The 21,450-nt window shown below is 37.9% G+C and overlaps 2 protein-coding genes and 1 long non-coding RNA gene across 6 annotated transcripts in view; 1 reads left to right on the forward strand and 2 right to left on the reverse strand.

Moving 5' to 3' along the window:
* Nucleotides 1–249: 249 nt before the first annotated feature.
* On the reverse strand, nt 250–8,098 carry THAP1 (THAP domain containing 1). Its single transcript, XM_024578867.4, has 3 exons — nt 7,800–8,098; nt 4,691–4,886; nt 250–4,133 (listed from the first exon to the last, which is right to left on the reverse strand). Exons 1-3 carry the CDS (start codon nt 7,868–7,870, stop codon nt 3,762–3,764), a joined length of 639 nt encoding a protein of 212 aa, XP_024434635.1. The 5' UTR covers nt 7,871–8,098; the 3' UTR covers nt 250–3,761.
* Nucleotides 8,099–8,247: 149 nt separating this feature from the next.
* Nucleotides 8,248–19,456, forward strand: LOC123478540 (uncharacterized). The gene is made up of 4 exons (XR_006653758.3): nt 8,248–8,315; nt 18,117–18,234; nt 18,680–18,849; nt 19,159–19,456. It is a non-coding gene; the product is annotated as an uncharacterized lncRNA (long non-coding RNA).
* RNF170 (ring finger protein 170) overlaps nt 12,810–21,450 on the reverse strand; it is a 30,009-nt gene continuing 21,368 nt past the window's right edge. For all 4 annotated transcript variants that reach the window (XM_045186645.3, XM_024578865.4, XM_053916415.2 and 1 more), the window contains 2 exons: nt 18,319–18,429; nt 12,810–13,515 (listed from right to left, as the gene is read on the reverse strand). In XM_045186645.3, the coding sequence (XP_045042580.2) occupies nt 13,246–13,515; nt 18,319–18,429 (381 nt within the window). In that variant the 3' untranslated portion in view covers nt 12,810–13,245. The remainder of the gene's footprint in view (nt 13,516–18,318; nt 18,430–21,450) is intronic.

Consider the following 21,450-nt stretch of genomic DNA (forward strand, 5'->3'; position numbering starts at 1 on the left):
TTGCGGCGGGGCGGGGTGTAGGGAGAATAGGTTGTGGTGTTAGGTGCCATAAACTAATTTAAAGTTCGTGAAGATTTAGGTTTTCCTCAATGTTTCTTATGTTTAGTGCCTTTAGGACAATCTGCAGGCTTTAAGTGGTTGTTTAAAATTTATTTTCACCAGTAATACTAGTTACGGAGGGGAGCAGGTCAGAGCTTCTCATGCAGCCATTCCAGAAGTTACTAATATTGTAGTTTCTCTCACCAAAAATCGTTAAAACAATTAAAAGTTTACTCATCTACCTTAGGATATTAAAAAAGTGAAGATTCTCAACAAATTTTGTGTTAAAAAATATTTATCACTAAGAAAAAAATTCTCAGTAGAATAAAACCACATCCAAGGTAAAAAAAAGTATATATCAAGACATGGAACGTAAGAGAATATTACTTTGAGCTAACTTTCCTGTGAAGTTCAGTAATTGTAATTGTTTTGCTTGTCTGCAAAAATCAGTTTGTTCTCTGATATTTTTCTTTCACATCAAGGATTGCATTTTAATACACAACTGTATTAAACCATAATGCCCAGAAACATCTGTTACCATAGACAAGAGCAATGCTCTTCATTCACTGGTCATCCAATTCACTCCCCAACATTAGCAAGAGTAATAACCACTCAAGTAAATCTGTTCACTTTTTCTCCTTTAAATGCTACTCAAGGCTGGCTGCCTTTTAAAAATTCTGGAATACAAATGGAGTTTTCTTTTTACAGATCATGTGGACTTTTCAATACATTATTTTATGTTGCCTACTGTTTATAAAAGTCATAGGTGTTAGGTGTGTGCATGTGGGTATAATTGTTTTGATAATGATCAGAGAGCATTAATTTAACCTAAAAAAATCCATGTCAAGTGAAATTTTCATTTGCCTTCACCATTATTATACTTCTGAGAAAGGGATTACACAAGTTACTGTTAAAGGAACACAATCTCCTCATGTACTTGGATTTCCAAGTAAAAAGTTTTGCTAGTAATTTTAGACACCATTATTTCTTTACTGCAATGACAGAGATATTTTTAGCACACATAACAGGTATACAATTAGTAAACACTTAAATTATTTTACAAAAATTTAAAATTTCTGTAATTTGGAGTTTGACAAACTATGCAGCAGTTCAAACTGAGTCTATGTTTGTATTATAAACAAGTTTAAACGGTGGCAACTTATTCTATTCTAATCCAGAAACCCATTTTAAAGAATCTAAGCAGAACTGCTTAAACGTAAATGGCAGAGTTCAGATGACCACTGTCGGAGATATTTTACAAGGAAATTTCTTCAGGGTTTAGCGCTTGGGCTAGTGTTCAATGATTTCTAAGTTCCTTCTAATTCTAAAATTTGCTGATTCTATAGTTTTCCTAGCAGTTCTATTAATAAACAGTATTTCTCACTATTATGACAGATTACGTCACACATCGGTGGAAATTTTATACGTTACTATATATGCTTAAAACAAACATTCAGAATACGCTGCAGTTCACATGCGTCCTCTCCCAATTTGTTTCAGATTGAGGCCTTGTCCCTGTTTCAGAATGGGTTTCATTATGCTTGAACATGACCTACTGTAGTCTAAAATGTCTCCTTTTCTTGACAATGTCAAAAATAGTACAATAGACAAGATGAATTATAAAAACATTCAACAAATGTTACATTTCAAATTCAGAAATAAGCACCTGTACCTCAAAATCCCTATGTTAAACTATGATAACTTGTTTATATGCAAACAGTTGGTAGACGTGTTCTTGCTCAGTTCTTTCCAAACATGGATTTACGTCTGTTATGAAAAGGAAATAGCTTCAGGTTGCATCATAATGCTAAGATGCTAAAAGTGATTATTATTACCACTTTTACAAGTGAATTGTTGGAGTGCTGGTTCTGGGGACACACACACACACACACACACAGATTTGCCTTTGTGTAGGCGACAAGTTAGATAAATATACTTTGGCAAAATATTTACCCACTTATCTTCCAGGAGATTGCAACTTCCAGAAACAGTGATGAGATCCACGAATAACTGGAAAAAGTCCTTTGATTCATTAGAGTGAGTTCTAAGTATTATCAGACTATATAATAAAATCTAGGTATCTTCTAATAAAAATTTTCCATTATTGAAATACTGGTTCATCAAAAATCAAATCTCCATGAATCAAAGTACTATCCATTCACAGCATGGCAGTGAATTACACTGAAAAGCAGGTCTACAAAAGACACTTGTGAACATCATTGTTTCATACCTTTAATACTGCCTTAAAAGGTTTGTTACTCAACTATCCTAGCATACTTTGAGATATAAAATAATTACAGTTGAAATACTCTAAATCTAAGTAGGTAAGTACTATGGCAGTACCTGTTTACTCAGAACATATTTCATTTCAAATATATGTAAAATTTATCACAAAGAATACAATTCACAGTTTGAACAGAAACCTCAGTGTTTAAATCTCGACATTCAGGAAAATAAACAGTACATATTAGGCTGCTTCTGAATACAAAGTACTCATTTAAATAAAATGGGGTTTAATATCTAATTTGTGTTAAAAGTCAAGAAATTGCCCTGGCTAATGTGGCTCAGTCTGTTGGGAGCGTCGTCCTGTAACTGAAAGGCTATGGGTCCAATCCCCATCCTGGGCGTGTAATATCCCCGGCCTGGGCATACATGAGGCGACCAATTGATGTTTCTCTCCCTCCCTTCCTCTCTCTCTCCAAAAGCGAGGGGGAAAAAATGTCCTCAGGTGAGGACAAAAAATTTTTGTTTTAAAGTGGAGAAATAAATTTTTATGTGAAGCCTTGACCAAAAGCAATTAGTCAGGTTCAAGATTATGATATTATGATACAAATCAAACTCTACTGAGAGTTTGTTAAGAGACCTGGATACATTTTTGTTAAGAGACTTGGATGCAAATGTTTGTTAAGAGACTTGGATGCACATGTAACTATAGTTGGGGAACTTAGGGGTAATGAGAGAAAAAAAGCATACCACAGATCAGGCCCCCATTTTTCTTACTTCATGGATAACAATGCCTAGTTTGTTAGAGAATGTTTCTTCCACTGGAGATACACTTTTAATTTTATAATGCTAGACAGTGGGAGGAAAAAGAGGGGCCCACTTTTTAAAACTCCATTCATTATATAGTTATTTAACCATATTAATTAGGTATGAAATGACTACAGTTTCTGCTCTGAAGATACCCTTTTTTAAAGGGTTGAATTGCCACATTACCTTTGACAAGTAATTAAGAAAGATAAATGAATCTGACTTTACAAATAAGAATGTGAATAAGATTATATATATTCTGAAAAGTTATGATCTAACCCATACTTCTGATTTAAAATATAACTAAGTTCTCTCAATAAACTAATTTTAAATTTTAAACATAAGTCACCCTTACTGTACTGTTCTCATTCTCTTTCCTTTTCATTTTTACATTATTTCTATAAATACTCAAATTAGAAAACAACCCCTCAGTCTTGAAACCAACTTACACTGGTGCTCTGAGGTTAGTTTATAACTTTTAAAATATTTTGTTAAAATGTAAAAACCCTGAATTACAAACAAAAACATTAACAATTTTACAGTATATATCTAATTTATTTTTCTAAAAAATATTCTGAATTGTTTTTATACAAGTAATCAAGTGTTACTTTTTCAGATGAAACTCCTTTATAGGCTAGAAGAGGGTATGTGGTATTGCCCCATTAAAAACCAATACAAATTTCTTTTTTTTTCTATGCTGGTACTTCAACTATTTCAAAGTAGTTATCTGGCAGAATCACATAACCTCTCTCTGTTATGTCTTTCTCTTTCTGGAAGTGTACAACCTCCTTTAACTTTTCAAGCTGTCGTTCTTGTCTTCTGCATCGCTGCTGTGTAGTCTTGAGCTTCTTTCTGAGTTTTTCAACTTGCTGTTCTAGCTGATGAATCCTTTTTCTCTGGTGCATTGTATCCTCCACAGTGTAGTTGTGATCACAGAAAACTGAGAGATTATCGGGGGTCTGAAGAGGAGGCATTAGTAATCCAATAGCAGCATCAACCTGGGAAATGGGAGGTGTTAAAGGAGATGGGGGAAGCTGTTCCTGTGGCTCCAGAAGATCTTCCTTCTAAAACAATAATGCAGAGTATGTTTGAATTTAGTAACTAGAAATAACAATTTTAAAAATTTATCTGTGGAATTTAAGAAAATTAGACTTTTTAATATGAATCTTGGTAAAGAAATATTCCAAAATGAGAAAATAGTTTAAGTTTTAATTATACTTTTCTACCAGAAGTAGAAATGGAATACAAGAAAGAGGCAGAATGATAAAATTTAATGAACTACTCAGTAGTATTTAAAACTGAGGAGAAAAATACTTTGACACTGAACTGTCACTGATAAAGAAAAACCAAAACTGATCAACATACAAGTAGTGTATGGAGTGATCTTAAAAGTAAATTACAAAGCTTGACCAAGTTTCTTAGTGTGAGGATATTTAACTTTAATAAACTGTATTTTGTAGTTTTTAAAAGAATATCACTGTTAACAGTGGTTATTTCCAAGTGGTAGGTTTCAGGTAACATTTGTTTTCTTACCATGACTCTGAATTTTCCAAATTTCCACAATAAACACATTACTTTAAAAAATAGGGGGAAAAAGCCAATATTTAAAAACAGATATTACCTTGTCATGTGGTTCAGTACAAAGGAATATTGTGGGTACAGCATTCTCTTTCAGTAACTTGTTGTTGCACTCCCTCTTGAAGCAATCTGGAGTAAAGTGTTCCGAACAAATACTGCTATACTTGGTGGGTTTAAAGTTTTTTCTTCTCACAGCTGCCTCCCATTCTTTACAAAGACTGGGTCGAGTAAGAGGAAACCTAGAGATGACATAATTTACTTCTATTACCTTATTTTTTATGGTAAGGCACATCCAAACTTCCCTTCTTAGGAAAGAACTATCTTACATTGGTGTTAACATACTGAGGAGTAATCAAAACACTAGTTCTGCTTTTTTTTTTTTTTTTTTTTTTGAGTTATTAGTTGTGCCTTTAAATGTGTTTGTTTAAAAGATCCTATAAATAGCCCGGGCTGGGGTGGCTCAGTGGATTGAGATCACCAGCCTGCAAACCAAAAGGCTGCCCGTTCGATTCCAGTCAGACACACGCCCTGGGATGCGGGCCAGGTCCCCAGTTGGGGGCGTGCGAAAAGCAACCAGTCCATGTTTCTCTCCCTCTCCTCGTCTCTAAAAAATAAATAAATAAAATCTTTAAAGAAAAAAAAAGTATTTCTTATAGAAATCTTAACGGATTATACAGTAGTTACAGAAATGTCAGATATAATGATATATACAATCTACTAAGACAAGCCAATTAAGAATTTACAGACCATAAAAATAAAAGTTAGCTTTGTTGGAGGATGTGTGCCGTGGGAAGAGTAGGGGAAGAAAGGTTGGGGGTGGTGGCCCATGTGCCTAATACTGGTTTTTTCCCTCCTCCATTACAGTAAATAACTTTCACAGACTATCACAGGTATTCCACACACGTCTAAGTACACAAGAGTAAATCATGTGGCTCTCTTACTTATCTCATTTCCTATGGTTTAACTTTGTACTGAAGACACTAAAAGTGTCAAGTAAAATACACAGTATAGGGAGAATCTGTATTATTTTACCAGTGTTTTTCTGTATAATGTAAAACAAAATTGCATGTTTATATCTACATGCTGAGAAAAAGAAGCTTCTGGTTGTCTTAGAATCAGTCTAACAAATATGACTTAATCAAATTTCAGCTGAATTGCAATGATAAATTTAGTTTTTAATTTACCTCTTTATCTACTGAAATGTTTGTTAGGACCAGATAAAGAGAGGTAGGGATACTTTAAATTTGTTGTGATTTTATTTTTCCAGGTCAGGGATTTAGTAAGCTGGGGGGATTGGAAAGAAGCCAAAGAAGGATGTTTCTACTGTATGTTCCAGTTTCTCTTCCCAAGTATGCCAGAGCCTGGCTCTGCTGTTATCCTGAAGGTCTAAGAGATGTTCACGACAGTCTCTTTGTCCACTCTTCCCACTACCACCACATAGAAACTGGGGAAAGAAACACTCTTAGAAGATCCCTGCTGGAAATGGCTTCTAGAAGTACAAACTACAGCAGCGATCACTGGTAAAATTCAGCACCTAGGGCTTCCTGACTTGAGGGCTGCAAGTGCTCAGGATGTCTGTGAGGTTCTGTCAAGCTCTTTCCCATCTACTCTCCCAAATTTGTTCTTCTAGATAAAGGATGAGATGTAGAAGCTTAGTCCTTTCCATTCAATTGTTTAATAGCCACAGAAACTCACTATTTCTGATGTGTGAATGTCCTAGTTTCCCTACCAATGAAGGGTTTTCCACATTTTTAGATTCCTTCTGCCGTATCACTAGAATGGGGAGGCGGAAAGCTGAATGAGTGTGACGGTGTCACCCACCATCTTCTGACCGATTCCCTATGCTGGAGAGACCAATTCATCAGCTTTCAGAAATTCCAATAAATCAGTTAGTAACGTTAAGATATACTGAACTGAATTCTGGAAGTGTTAAGTGTCCTATTCCCTTCTCCGAAGAGGGAAATATCAACACTCAAGATCTCCCTATGCATTAGACACTCTTATTTCTGTATGGTCCTTTTCATACTGTACCAAGAATATAAAAATGCACCCAAGTCTTTGTTTAATATAAATGACCCCTGCAAAAAAATTGAAAAATATTTAACATTTTGCTTGTGTAATTATTTAGCTACGAAGACTTCATATAACTTACCACTGGTTCTAATTTAATTTCTTAGCTACCGTTTATAGTCGGGAATTCTTGCAAAAAAAAATTCGACATAAAAGTATAAAATCTGCAAATACTGTACTGAATTTGGCTGAATAAAGTTGCCATCGAGTCACATTTTGCAGACAAGAAGTTGATTATCACTAAGTCATTTCCACTTTGAGGTTTTCTTTTCCAGAGAACATTTTTCCTGAGACTAACTGCAGCACCTTTTGGATAAACAGTCCTGAAAGACGTGCGACAGGCTCTTTTCCCAGGACTTCCTCTACGCACCACTAATAGCTCGTATTGACCTTTATTACGGCATTTGATCATGGTCCGTAGTATTATTTTCCACGTTATCATTATCGTGTGCTGCAAACATAAACTGTTCATCTTAGCAGTACCAGAAACTGTCTCAAACTTAAAAGTCCGTTCCTAGAAATTTGCCCATACACATCCTCCCTGAAATCCAGGCTAAAAAACAGTCCTTAACGATGTTGGCCTCCCAACAACCGCAAGGACGAAAAAGAGAGACTTCTTTTAATTTCAAATTTACTTCTAGAGAATTATCACCACCTGGCTTCTCCAAGACCTAATGGTGAAACCCAAATGCCTCTCGGCCTGGAGACCTCAGGACCCGCCTGCGGGGCCTTCTGGCCTTGCCCGCCCGCCCCGAACCAGCCAACTCCAGGCTGCGATTGAGCTTCGCGCTCACGGCCCAACAAGAGCGTGAGAAACGGTCAGCGACAGCAGTGGCGACGGGCACCGAGAACGCGCAGCCCGCGGCTACAGGGCGCCGGCTCCGACTACCTGCGGACCAGCCCTCCGCGCGGCCCAGAGTAGACCCCCAGCAGCGCTCGGGCGCACCCCGCCCCTGCCTACACCGCTCACGCTAGCTCTCGCGCGGACACGCGCCCGTCTCTGGCTCCGCCTCCGAGCCTAACCGGCTGCGCGCCCCCAGCGCGAGCAGGGGCCGACCCCGCGATGCGCGAACGGCACTTACTTGTGGAAAGAAACGGGCTTATCCTTATCATATCGGTTCTTGCAGCCGTAAGCGGAACAGGACTGCACCATCCTTCCGGTTCTCGGTCGTTTCACTTCTTTCGCCTCAGCAGGCAGGTGAAACTGTTAATAACGTCGCTGGTTTCCGCTTTGACACCCTTGCTTCTTCTGTAGGTTTGGCCAACAATTACAGTGATGATAGCCTTACTTGGGGGTGGCCGATGTGCCCGTTTTTTTTTTTTTTTTGTTTGCATTAGCAGAACGACCACAACCATCCCCTGACTCCCATCTCCAAGATGGCGGAGGAAGCTTCAACATCACCTCTCGCGAGGAGTTCGTCCTGGCTCAGATTAGTCTTGAGGTCAGAGGTAACGTTCCCTGGGGAGCAAGCCATTGGCTGAGGCCCGGCGTGTGATGCTACGGGCTTAGCGTCACCGAAGTGGGCGGACCTTCGGCCTTCCGGAAGGGAGAAAGGAACGCCTCGGGAGGCCTAACTGCCCCGCCTTGCTTCGCTCCGGTACATTTCTTGGGTTAATTTATCAAGGCCTTTTAGCATGGAGAACAAAACGGTCGATTGGGTCTGCTGGCTTAAAGGAGGACAGGTGTAAAGCTGAAGTCACTGCATCATTGCGCCGATTTCTGTAAAAGGGCGGCCACTGATCATATGATTTGTAGAAAATGTTGATGCAAAGAATCCATATGCCCATTGATGGTTGCTGTATAAACTGTGGTATAGTCATACTATGGAATACTACATAGCAATCAAAGTAAAGAAGCTACGACCCATACTCTATGGATGGTTCTTGCGTGATCTTGATTAAGTCAGAGACAAAATATACTACATGATTCTATTTTTTGTAGAGTAGTAAAAAAGTAGGTAAAACTGAAGTCACAAGAGGTTAAAGAAAGGGGACTTACGGGATGGAGATAATGTGTTTTTTCGACTGAAGTGTAGGTTAAACTGTGTTCACTTTATGATAGTCACAAGACCTTTACTGATTTATAAAATGTTTGGAGTTTGTTCTACCTTAATAAAACAGCTTATTAAGCAAACAAAGGCCACATAAGATATGCAAAACTGCCTTTTTTTAAAGAGGAATGAGATGTTTATATGCTCATTTGACCCCTTCAATAAATATAAAAAATGAATATATGCCTTAGTTTTGTAAGTTCATTTGAGGGAAAGACAATAAATTGGGATAAACTGAGTTGAGTGTAGTTAGAAGTCTGATGTTTTCCGGCCCTGGCTGGGTAGCTTTGGGTAGCTCAGTTAGAGGATGATCCCAACTCGCCAAGATTACAGGTTCCATCCCCAGTCAGGGCACATAACAAGAATCAACCAATGAATGCATAAGTGGAACAACAAACCATCTCTCTCTCTCTCAAATCAATAAATTAAAAAACAATTTTTAAAAAGTGATGTTTCTCAAAATCTAATTCATTTACAATTACAACACTTTTTAAGGAAAAAATAAAATTTAAGAGCTCAATTTAAAAGAGCAAGTTTTGTTACAATTATTCCAGGATAAACTTTGTCTTGCTTGATAAACTAAAGAAAAATAAGCCGCTTGTTTTTTAACATAGGAGTGCTGAGGGCTAAAGATGTTTTTAAACTCATCGATATCTAACAATTTAGATTTTAATTTCTATCCAACTATGCCTTTTTTTCCGTAAATAATTATTTTAAAAAATACCTTAGCATTCACTCTCTCTGGGCCTCATTATCTTCATCTGTGGAGTAAGGTTGTAGGACTAAATGAAGAATTCTTAATTTGGAATCCATAAATGTTCAGATCTTGAATCCCCTGTAAAGGAATCGAAAGTATAGAAACGTGTGTATAAATGTATTTTTCTGGGGAGCTATCTATAGCGTTCATCTGAGAAAATGTCAATCACCCAGCCAATGTGTAAACATTCTAGGATTAGTGAAACAAGATTAATTTTCATGTGGCTAAAAATTATAGGTTTTCCCTAAGGCCAATTAGAAGAGTGAATTTTTTGATTAGCATATCAGGTATTTTTAAGTAGTTTTTAAATTTTTGTGTTTTTAAACAAATTAAAATCTAAAATATTAGATACCAATGAGTTTAAACATCTTTAGCCCTTAGCCCTCTCCTACATCCCATTTACATTCCCTTCAAAAGGCCTACACTATATGCCACTAGTCTGATAAAAAGAACAAGGCAACTATCCAAACATGCTCCATGTGTTTCCTTCTCTCGTGGACCAACGTGGGATATGGGACCAGTCAGAGGACGCAGATGGATGAAGATGACAGTGACTGATAACATCTCCAATTGCTTGCAGTCAAGGGCTCAATGCTTAAATACTTATGTCATGAAAATGGTCTGGTTCTGACAGAACAAAATCTCAATAATTGTCTTTATATCTCTGTGATTGTCAACGGCCCTTACTGCTTACTGGGAGACAAGTCTTAGGGCCTTCAAACCTTGAGTGCCCTCTCCTACTCTGACCCAGTCCCAGGTGTCTGGGTTGCTCTTTAGCAAAACAGGAGAGCCTGGAGTACATTTAGTGTTACAAAGACAAGGGAAAGAATGTTGATGCAGACACGAGGGCAGACTCAGAAAAGGTCATTTCAGTTATCAGATATGCAACTTCCGTCCACACTCAAAAGAAATAGGGGTGGGGAATCGGTACAGGCCCAGTCTCTAATTTCATTTCCACCCTTCTTGTCCAGATTAATATAGGTTACCCAGGTGAGTAATTTTCCTCAAAAACAAAAATGTTTCCACTTTTTAATTTAAAAACATCTATGGAAGATTAATTAGAAGTGTGATGAGATACTGGATGTCCATTAGCGAAAAAGAAAACCCCTGTAACCATTATACTGAATGCTGCTTCCGGAGTTCTGAATTTCAAAGCAAACAATATCAAAGAAACAAAAATAACAGCTACTTTTTAATTTTAGATATGTTGCTTTTATTCAAAAGAGTAGGTGTTTGACAAATTCTTAAGTCCCAAAGTCTGAATCAAACCGTCGATTCTCTGCAACTCTCTGAGGTAGGTATCTGCACAGCCACAGGGATCAAACAGTTCTTTCCTCCCCTGCTGCTTTCAGATGCTGAGAGTGTGGTTGCTGAAACCACTGGTCGGTGGGCACTGAGAACAGTTGTCCCCTCTGTCTCATCTTCCATAAACCTGCCCAAGTTACCTGCTCTTGGGGTTGGGTTGGACCATTTGTTTTTGTGACAGTTACATTATTGTTTACAAAAACTCCAAATGGTTACTTTGATTTATATGATCTCACTTTGAGTCACAGAAGTATTACTATGTTGAAAACACTGACTTGACTTGTTTTAAATACTCTCGGATACCACCTGCATTTATTATCAGTGATCAATACGGACACATAATAAGCAGGTCTACAATTCTGAAATGCCTATGTGTTCCCGTTTCTATTTAATAAAACTTCCGATCATACAGTGTTTTTGTATGTTACAAAAGTTGGTATAATACACTTCTCCCAGTAAGGTCTTACAAGGAATTCCAATATTACAATAAAATTATTGTAACTAGAAATGTTGACACTTGAAGCAGAACATGCACAGAAAAAGAAAGCCTCTAAAAAATGACGTTGTTCTATAGCCCAACACCAAATTTGCAATTGGTAGGAAATGCATTTCTAGTCTGGTGTAACAAATTCTTAGTCCTTAGCTTTTAGAATTGGTAGCTGCAGCTGAAATATTTTTCTGTGAAGTATGCCACCCTACTAGATGTTTGATTTAGAAGTACAGATTTAGGGTTCATGAAGTCTTGATATGTCATCTTTTTAGACCTTTCTTCTTAGGAGTACCTAAGCTTACTCCAGTATGTTCCAAAAGACTCCAAGGGACCCCGGTTTCTCTGTAGCTTTGCCTCCTTGTAATAACCCTCACATTTACCTGAACCGCATGCAGGAGTCCTACCGAGTCTAATACCACTTCAGTCACTTATATCTGGGTGCTTTCAGACAAAACAAAAACCTGTCATCAGCAACAGGGATTTCACCTGTGGAAAGGAAGACACCTGCCTGAGAGAAACTGCTGTAATTATAATGTGCTATATTCAAGCATTATGGTTTTTCTCTCTAACAAGCAACAGCTTTGTCCTAGGCCCAAATTAGAAAACACTATTATTGATATTTTATTCCATTTCTTATCAGTTGATGGCTAGTCTGACTCATTTGGGAGACTGTGATAGATTTGTTTTGTTTTGGGGTGTTTTTTTTTTGCCTATCTATACATAGGGAGGCTCACTAGCAGTGAGTGGACAATATGACTATCAGGTGACAGCTAATAGCCCTGGGCATCAACAACGTCCCTGCTGTCCAGTATGCTAATGAGTAGTGCCAGCTGAGGAAGCTAGGATTTCATAATACTTGTGGTTTTGGTTCTTTTCAAACAAAACTGCAGAAGAGAACATCAGGTACTTATGCTGTAGCCATGCAAAAAAAACCCAATGTAACCTTCTTATTGAATCACATCTGAGATTTGCTCATTCTGCACCATCTAGGGACAGCAATGCAAGTTTTCTGTTAAGAGGAAACGAACCAAATTTGTCCATTCTGTTACTCTAGTTCACCATGATTTTTCTTGTCAAACTTAAAAGTCTTCCTAGTACTCTCCTAGTACCCTCTTTGATGCTCAAGCCACGAAAAACCACTTTTCTCAAAAATGCATCAAACTACTATTTGTTTACAGTATTGCTCATGTTTCTGAAAAAAAACATTCCTTTTACAAGTTACTTTAATACGCTGTTCCTATAAAAGGACCAAACTCTGGTTTAAATGCTATACTGAGAACGTAAGTATGCTGACTGGACATAAATGTCTTACACCTTGTTAGTTCTTCCAGTGTTCTGTAAACCAGAATGTGAAATCGAATGATAAAGTTCAAGCTTCTTCGTTCACTTTCAGCTGATAACGAAGACTTATATCAGAATGGAAAAGCAGAACTGCTGCAAATGCACAAAATTCAGTACTAAAAGAAACACTTTTCCCCGGATACTGTGCAATGTTTTATTGTAACAAAAATATTTAGATGAGTCTCATTGCAATATATTGTCATATAGGTGCTCACTGAGAAGGGAACATTGGGTAAAGTGTACATTTAACACTATCTTACTATACATCCCATTAATCTGAGTAATTTTGGGGAAAAGAAAGATATGAAAGCATCCCTTTTTATATAATTCCATGTTTTTTCCAGAGGCTTTACAGACAACACAACCAAGACACAGTTGTAAATTATTATAATTCTACCCTTAGTATCAGAACCTGCAACATGTAAAAATTCCAGTCATATATTGCTAGGTTTTTGCCAAATAATAATCAAATGTTTGTCATACAGCAGTCTTCAGTTTGTAAGATAATATTCTAACGCTGTATGCTACCATGGGTCTTTTTGTTTAATTGTACACATTAGCTAACATTTTAGTAAACTTTTTTTTCACCTGTTTAGTCTCTGTGTTATCACTTCCCGATACATAATAGAGATGTAGATAAGCAACAAAAAGATGACAAAGAAATCATCTAAAAAGCCCAGAATTCCAAACAAGGCTTCAGGTACAAAATCTAGAGGTGATATAAGATAGAAAAAAGCTCCCATTAAACAAAGTATTATCCTGATACGGAACATCCAGAAAAGGCCACCGACTGAAAACATTTCCCTGAATGCATGCCTCAGTAAAGTGGGTAGATCCATAATTCTTTCCATAATCTGGTAGGGGGAAAAACAAATGTTACGATTTGGCATCTAATGTGTCAGACTTTAAAATAATATAATTTTCTTACAACTGTGCAGACAAAGTTAACATGAATTAATAAGTTTTACCTATTGTTTGACCATCATTTTTTCTAGTTATTCATTTTATTTAAAAATAGTTCTTTGATTACTAGCTTCTTATAAAATAGGTTTTATTGTGGATAATTGAAAAGCAACTAAAATGTCAGCAAACTTAAAATATAGGACATAATAATGTAAAACTCAAGTTATTTCTAATTTGAGTTAATAAAATAAACCAAATCAAGAACCTACTGTATAGGATTAGAGTCTGAGGCTTGAGCTCAAGTCTCAGCTTTAAAGTCAGAGAGATCTGGGCCCTGGCTGGTGCGGCTCAGTGGATTGAGCTGGCCTGTGAACCTAAAAGTCACTGGTTCAATTCCCAGTCAGGGCACATGCCTGGGTTGCAGGCCAGGTCACCAGTTGGGGGCATATTTATTAATGTATCTCTCGCACATTGATGTTTCTCTCCTTCTCTCCCTCCCATCCCCTCTCTCTAAAAATAAATAAATACAATATTAGAAAAAAATGTTAAAAGTCAGATCTGGGTTTGAATTCAAAATCAATTATTTATCAGCCGGGTGACCTTGGGGAAAGTTGTTTAACCTACTGGAGATAAGTCAACAATTGAGTATTTATGTATCAGGAGGACTTTCAAAAACTGAAAGAGATATTGTATATAAATGACCTTTGTAAGTTGCCACACAATATATAAGTATTATACATTTAAGACATCAATATTAATGATAGTCTAAGAATAGCAATGAAACTGATCCCTTCTGCGGATGTTTATTCTGCTTAGCTAGAATTTAAGCAAATTCCTAATTGCTACAAAGATTTTTGGAATGCCAAGTGCTACCTTTTTGAAAATGACTAAGTGCTAAATATGTACAGAAACACATAAATTACTAGGTTTTACATAAATGAGCATAATTTTCACATCTGAACTTTAATAAAAGACATATATTTAAAAAATTATCAGATATGGAAAGCAACGAAAATTACAAGATGTAGAGGAACTGGAACCCTCATAAACTGTTGGTGGAAATGTAGAGCCCCTTAGGAGACGGTCTGGCAGTTCTTCAAAATGTGAAACGCAGGGTTACTACAATATCCGCAACTGCACAGCGAGGCACATACCCGAGGGGAATGAAACATAACGTCTACCCAAAAACTGGTACACGAGTTGATGGCAGCATTACTTATGATAGCCAACAAGTGGGAACAACTCATATGTCCATCAACTCATGAATGGATAAACAAAATGAGATGTATTATTTGTCCATAAAAAGCAATGAAGTACTACCATAAGTGATATGGTCAATAATATCATAGTAATTATGTATGGTGTCAGATGGATACTAGACTTATTGGGGCGATCACTTTGTAAGTTACATTAATGTATAATCACTATATTGTACACCTGAAACTAATATAATATTGTATGTCACCTGTAACTGGAAAATAAAAAAATACAGCAACAAAAAGCAATGCAGTACTGAGGTATGTTACAACATGGATGAACCTTGAAAACATTATGCCAATGAAATAAGCCAGAGACAAAAGGCCATATATTGTATGATCCCACTCAGATAAAATGATAAGATAGCCACATCTGTACAGATGGAAAGTAGATCAGTGGTGCCAAGGACTGGGGAGAGGGGAAGGGACAGGGGAGAAAGGGAAGGGCCTGATAAAGCTTTTGGGAGAATGAAATGTTCTAAAATTATATCATGATGGTAATTCGATTATATTTACTCTAAATATACTAAAATCATTTAACCGTATACTTTAAAACACGTACGCATATGGCATGTAAATTACATCTAAATAAAGCTATTATTAAAAAGAAAAGATAGTACCAATATCTAACAGGGTTGGGCAAAAGTATGTTTCCGGTTGTGAATAAATAAAATTTATTCTTTTATTTTAATTAATTATTGTATTCTTTTCCATACAAACACCCATAAACCCACTTTTGCCCCACCCTGTATTTGACCTTGAGCGGGTCAGTTACTCTCTGACTGCAGACTTCTCATTTGTTCTGTGTACTTGTTTGCTGGCTACATGGTCTCAGCTCCCGTGCAGTAATGACCTACCATGACTCTTCAACATATCTTACTTTTCAGAAGTTGGCAGATACAAGACAAACTGACTGGAGGAAGTAAATCACTTCCTGTGGTCATTCCACTGCCCACAGTTCAGCTATTTTTAACAATCTGTATAAATATCATAGATCCAACTCTATGTATATATTTATTGATTTAACAAATGCCAAATAAATTGAGAGGAAGATGGAGACAAAAAATGGGAATTGAGCAAGTGATGAGAAAACAGTTTTAAAAACAAAAGGTAAAGAAAATCTTCTCATTCCTTTTGGAAGACTGGCCACGAATGAACAAAAGTGGTCTTTTTAGAGTCATTTCCTATATTAACTTTCTATGCTCTATGGAAGACACTAATATTTAAAGCAAGACAGCTATACAGTTTTCACAAGGTCAATGATAAATTATTTTAAATATTCTATCGATAATTTTCTGTCCATTATCAGCTATTTTTCACTGCTCATGTCGTATTATTTATACAAAATCTATAATTAGTCAAGAAATATGAAATGAGTTATTTACTAAGAACTGTTTGTATAACAATCACAATCTTACTCCAACTCTGAGGTAGAATATCAAAGTAAGAGCTAACTGTCTTTATTATATTGTAACATCGTCACATACTAAGCTTTCTTACTTGTTAACTCTAAATTGGACACACACACAAAAATAAGAACTGAGCAATGATATGCTTCACACTTAAAAATATGAGTGAATATCTTAAAATTATTATTATTATTGTCAAGGTCAGTGGCAGATCTTGAATTGGAAACACTGACTTTCAATGACTCACACTCCAGGTGTCACTGGAGGATGTATTAGAAAAAACGGCTGGATCAAGCAGCTATGGAAGACAACAGTGGTTGGGTTACGTTACATGCATTCCTGTGCTTACACATCTAAAAGATTTACCCATTATCATTCACAACAGATGAAGCTGTACCTCCAAATGTACATGACATTACAGAATGAGGAATATAAGCAAGGGAGCGCAAGAGCACAGTTGTGTATTACTAAAACATTTTAATAGCTTAGTCTTGGCTGGGAGTAATAGTATCAATTCTTACCTCAAGGATAATTCAATTTACTCAGCCCACGCTGAGGGCTTACTACATCCCAGACACTGAATTTCACATTGAGAATTTGGTCCTGACTAAATAAACAGTCTTTGCTCTCATGATGCTGTTAGTGTATGGAGAGCAAGCCAATGAAGTAGGTTTGAGCGCTGTTTGTGACAAATGCCATGCAGAAAACGTACAGAGGGAGATAACGGAGAACACCTCGTCAGGGAAAGCCTCTGGAGGAGGCTTATTTTAGAACGACCTAAGGGATGAGACTCACCCAGGAGAGCAGAGCGACAAGCGTTCCAAATGGGAGATGGCACAAGTGAAGGCGTTATGTGGAAAGACTTGGAGCTCCTCTGAGAGCTGAAAGGCCAGCCTAGCTGAAGTGTGGTGGGGGAGGGGGGGGAGTGGCCCAAGGTTAGGGATGGGGGGAGGGCCAGGTCACGCAGGGCCTTGTAAGCCACAGTAAGGAGCTGGCACATTATTCCAAATTACTCCAAAAAATTGCAAGTTTTAAAACCCAAGAGCATCATGGCCTTACTTATTTTCAAAATATTACTTGGACTTCCATGCAGAGAAAAAAGTCAAAGTGAAGAGGCCACGGAAAGTGTCCTAAGCAAGAGATGATGGTGACTTTGACTAATATGATGGCTCTACAGACACAGGACACTTTTATGAGGCAAAAATGGCAGGACCCCCCCTCAAAGAAAAGAAATGGTACAACTTACTTATAGATCAGATGCGGGGAGTGAGGGAGAGGAGAAGCTCGGAAAGACTGAGGAAAGAGTTAACTGCACTGAGGAGGGAATCGGCTTCACATTATACACGTTAAGTTTGAGAGGCCTGGGGGGTCCAAGTGGAGACGTAGGCTAAGCAGTTGGATAGAAAGTCTAGAGCTCGGGGGAGAGTCTGGGCTTTCCATGTACTACAATGGTACTCAGTGTATCTTAGTTTTTGAAATACATATCCAGTCATACACATACCTGTAGAATTCTTTGCTCTATTTTGATAAAACTGGAATGTGATGATAAAATGTGACAGTTTTCAATCTACCAAATGCCTTTGTTTAGGGGAGGGGTCAACTGTCGAATTAATGTTATTAAAAAGAGAGTGATTTGAATAGCTAAGATGACATACAGGGTTACTTAAGGGGACATTTCAAACAGGGGCCAAGGTAAGTAACTTAGAGTAAAACACAATTGTAAAACTCTCTCCAGAAGTTCTCAGGTGTTCCTTATAAAATCAAACCCTATTTTAGAATCACGTAGGAGTTGATAATTTTATCTTTACCTCAAATTTCTCCTACTGAGTTTTGCCGGTGCCTCTTCATAAATGACTTTGACAATGCCTTTGTGTCTTGTTTTAAAAGACAGAAACACTGCAGTCCTTGGGAAAGCTGTAACTCGGTGAATGACAATGAAGATGGAAGTAGGGGCTTCACCCAACACATGTGAACAGTGAGGTTGCATATCGAAGAATATTCATTGGTAAATCTCACTCCACAAAAGGGAAGTGTCATTATACCGTAACTCTGTTCCCTCTAGCTTTGTACCTGCTGTCACTGTACTTACGGATCTGGGCTGCCCTGAGAATCTCCGGTTATAATCCGTAATATCCTGATGCAATGACACGACGTCCTGAGATTGGTCACTTTCATTGAACACTGGTAGCAGTAAAGTTACCTGTTTAATACAGAAAGAAAAATTGTTACACCTTTCTGCAGCATTAGTCTTTTCATTTTGTGTTACTCAATAAAACAAGGAAATCTTCTGAATTTGTATTTCACTCATTTCCTTTAATAAAGGCAACCCAGGGGAGGAAAGTAAGATTACTGCCTACAATCCAATCCAATGCAAATGTAATTTGAGCATCTATAAAAATAAGGGGCACGTTATCCAAACACTGGTCCTAATATTTTCCCGTCCACACCAGGAGAACGTCAGTAATTCTCTGCAGTTGAAGATTCAAGGATGATGAGAAAACACTCAGGAGCGAAGTCACTGCTATTTGAAATGTCTTTAGGTATGACCAATCACAACATAGATGTTCACTTAGTACAAGGACTGGCTCTCAAGCACCTCGCCCTATTACAGTCAAAAAAGGTAATTCTTTTTTTTTTTTTTGTCTTTCTCTGGCATTTCTTTTTTAAGTGTATTTTATTGATTATGCTATTACAGTTGTTCCAATATTTTTATTACCCTTTATCCCCCTCCACCCTGCACCTCTCCCCACCCCCCGGTTCATGTCCATGGGTTGTACATGTAAGTTCTTTGGCTTCTCTAGTTCCTATGTGATTCTTAATCTCCCTCTGTCCATGTTATGCCTACCAATTATGTCTTATTCCCTGTATAAAAAAGGTAATTCTTAATACTGTTATATATTACAATACATTAAACCCTTTTTCCTCCAAGGTAGAGATAAGGATACACAAATGTCCCAGGACCACATTCGGGTAATCTGAAGATGACAGACCGCGAAAAGCCCCGATGGAAATGGTCACTGTACAATGAGATGGAGATGGGAAGGAAAATGGACAGGTTTAGGGTTAAATCATCTAGCTGCTGCTTCTGCCCTTCCTCGGGTCAGCTGCAAAACCAGGGCTGCCCCTCTCTCAGGTGCTCCAAACAGCCAAAACGAAGGAGCGCACATACCGCTGACTCGGCATGCATTTGATAATGAAAATGCATTCTTTCAGTAAGTATCAACTGAGCGCCTACTGTGGGCAGGGCACTGTGCTAAGTGCTTGCTCTACAAATAAAATTTAAAAAATAATAAAATAAAATAAAATAAAGATGTGGCCTTCCTGTTTGAGATCACAATCCCAAGAGAGAAGGGAGGGCAGACCTGTGCAACATCCTGTTCTAAGGTGCTTTAATGATACTTCAAAGTAAGGACTCCTCCCTAGGGTGTTCAGAACACTTGAGCCTTAAGCCAGCCCTGAAATGCAGGTTGGGGAGTTAGTGCATGCATTCACGGAGGGAGGTGGTGCGGTGCGTGTGCTCCAGTCAGAGACATCAGCCTGTGCGTCATTATTCCCAGTGACACAGGGGGTGAGGCCGGTATCTGACATCTGTCTTGCCTCCAGGATGAACTGCTCTACAGTAGGAAAACCAAAAGCTATTCTATTAAAACAACTTCATCTCCACCTTTCTAGCCTCTAGCCAATTTACAGGTGGTCCAAAGGACACCACCCGATACATTTATACATACCCTATGAAAAGCTGCAGGTGGTGGAACTAATTCTTTTTTGTTTTTTTGCAGAAAGATAATAATTTTAATTTTGGACTAGTCGAATTTAAGATGCTGGAGAAATATCCAAGTAGAGATTTCTAGAAGATGACTGAAAAGTCAGTTCTGAAATTTGGGAAAATTTTCAGAGTGAGAAATAAAAAATTGTAAAGACAATTGTATTAGTTTCCAAATGCTGCTGTAACAAGTCATCACAAACTTGGTGGCTGAAAACAAGACAAATGTATCACCTTAGAGTTTGGGAGGTCAGAAATCCCACTATCAAGGGGTAGGCATGGCTGTATTGCCTCACAGGGGTGTCCAACCTCTTGGCATCTCTGGGCCCCAATGGAAGAAGAAGAGTTGTCTTAGGCCACACATTAAATACATTGTAACACATAATCACAAAAAAACATGGTGATTTTTTACATGGTGTTTTCAGTAAATCTATGATTTTGTGTTGGGCTACATTCACAGCCATCCTGGGCTGCACGTGGCCCCTGGGCTGAAGGTTGGACATCTCTGTGAGACTGCAGGGGATACTCCATTTCCACACCTTTGGTGGAGCTAATTCTTTAAGCCAAGACCTAGCTAGGGCCTGGGCTCAGTGCGGCTGGCAGATAGCAAAAGATGACGAGAGGTGGCAGTGGCAAATAAGTTTTAGCGTTGACTGCTTTGTGTCACATATAAAATCATCCAGAAAGGCAGTACAAAAAAACCCCAAAACAGTATTTCCTCCCGACCACGCGATAAACAGTCAAATGTGAAAGAGACAGAATTTGGGAATGTAGAAGGAAGAAGAGAAAACTCTAAACCTTCTACACCAAAAAAAGAGGCAGTGATGGGGGAAAGTACGTAGCTAGAACAAGGGTGAAAGGCATACAGGAGTGGGCAAAAGTCAGTTTACAGTTGTGAGTACATGAAAGAGTTTATTCTTGCGTTATTATTTATTAATTACTGCCTACTGTCTGTATGTAAACCTACTTTTGCTCACCCCTGTATATCCATGTGTGTGCATTTAACAATACATACCATATGGTTTTATTTACATAAAGCCTAAAAATCAGACAAAACTAAACAATCTTAGAGGTGTATACTAAGAACTAAAACTATAAAGAAAATCAAGGAAATGCTTATCATAAAAGTGCAACAGAAATTACCTACAGGAGACGAAGGAGGAGAGCAGATTTGGGCAGGGTCCTGAGGAGGCTTCTGGGGCTGAGAGCCAATTTCTGTTTCTTCATCTGAGTGAAGATTACGCAAGTGTTGCTTTGTGATAATTCCACGGACTGCTCTTCTTTGTTGTGTGAGCTTTTCTGTGTGTCCATTATATTTTACAAAGAATTTTTGAAAAATCGTCACCTCTTCTACAATTCTGTTTTACATTTTGGTCTCTGCGGGTTTATGCCTTCATATAGTGTCCTCTATTGTTATTTTAGTGAAGTGGAAGGGGGAGCAAAAGTAAATATATGCAT

The sequence above is a fragment of the Desmodus rotundus genome, chromosome 13 (genome assembly GCF_022682495.2).
Source record: "Desmodus rotundus isolate HL8 chromosome 13, HLdesRot8A.1, whole genome shotgun sequence".
In the NCBI taxonomy this organism is placed as follows: Eukaryota; Metazoa; Chordata; class Mammalia; order Chiroptera; family Phyllostomidae; genus Desmodus; species Desmodus rotundus.

What these genes read in the sequence shown, in the direction of transcription:
- THAP1 (XM_024578867.4), bottom strand. Translation starts at nt 7,870, where the DNA reads ATGGTGCAGTCCTGTTCCGCTTACGGCTGCAAGAACCGATATGATAAG. An exon ending in AAGCCCGTTTCTTTCCACAA is followed by an intron (nt 4,887 to 7,799) that starts GTAAGTGCCGTT and finishes TGTCATCTCTAG; the next exon opens with GTTTCCTCTTACTCGACCCA. An exon ending in GTACTGAACCACATGACAAG is followed by an intron (nt 4,134 to 4,690) that starts GTAATATCTGTT and finishes TTATTGTTTTAG; the next exon opens with AAGGAAGATCTTCTGGAGCC.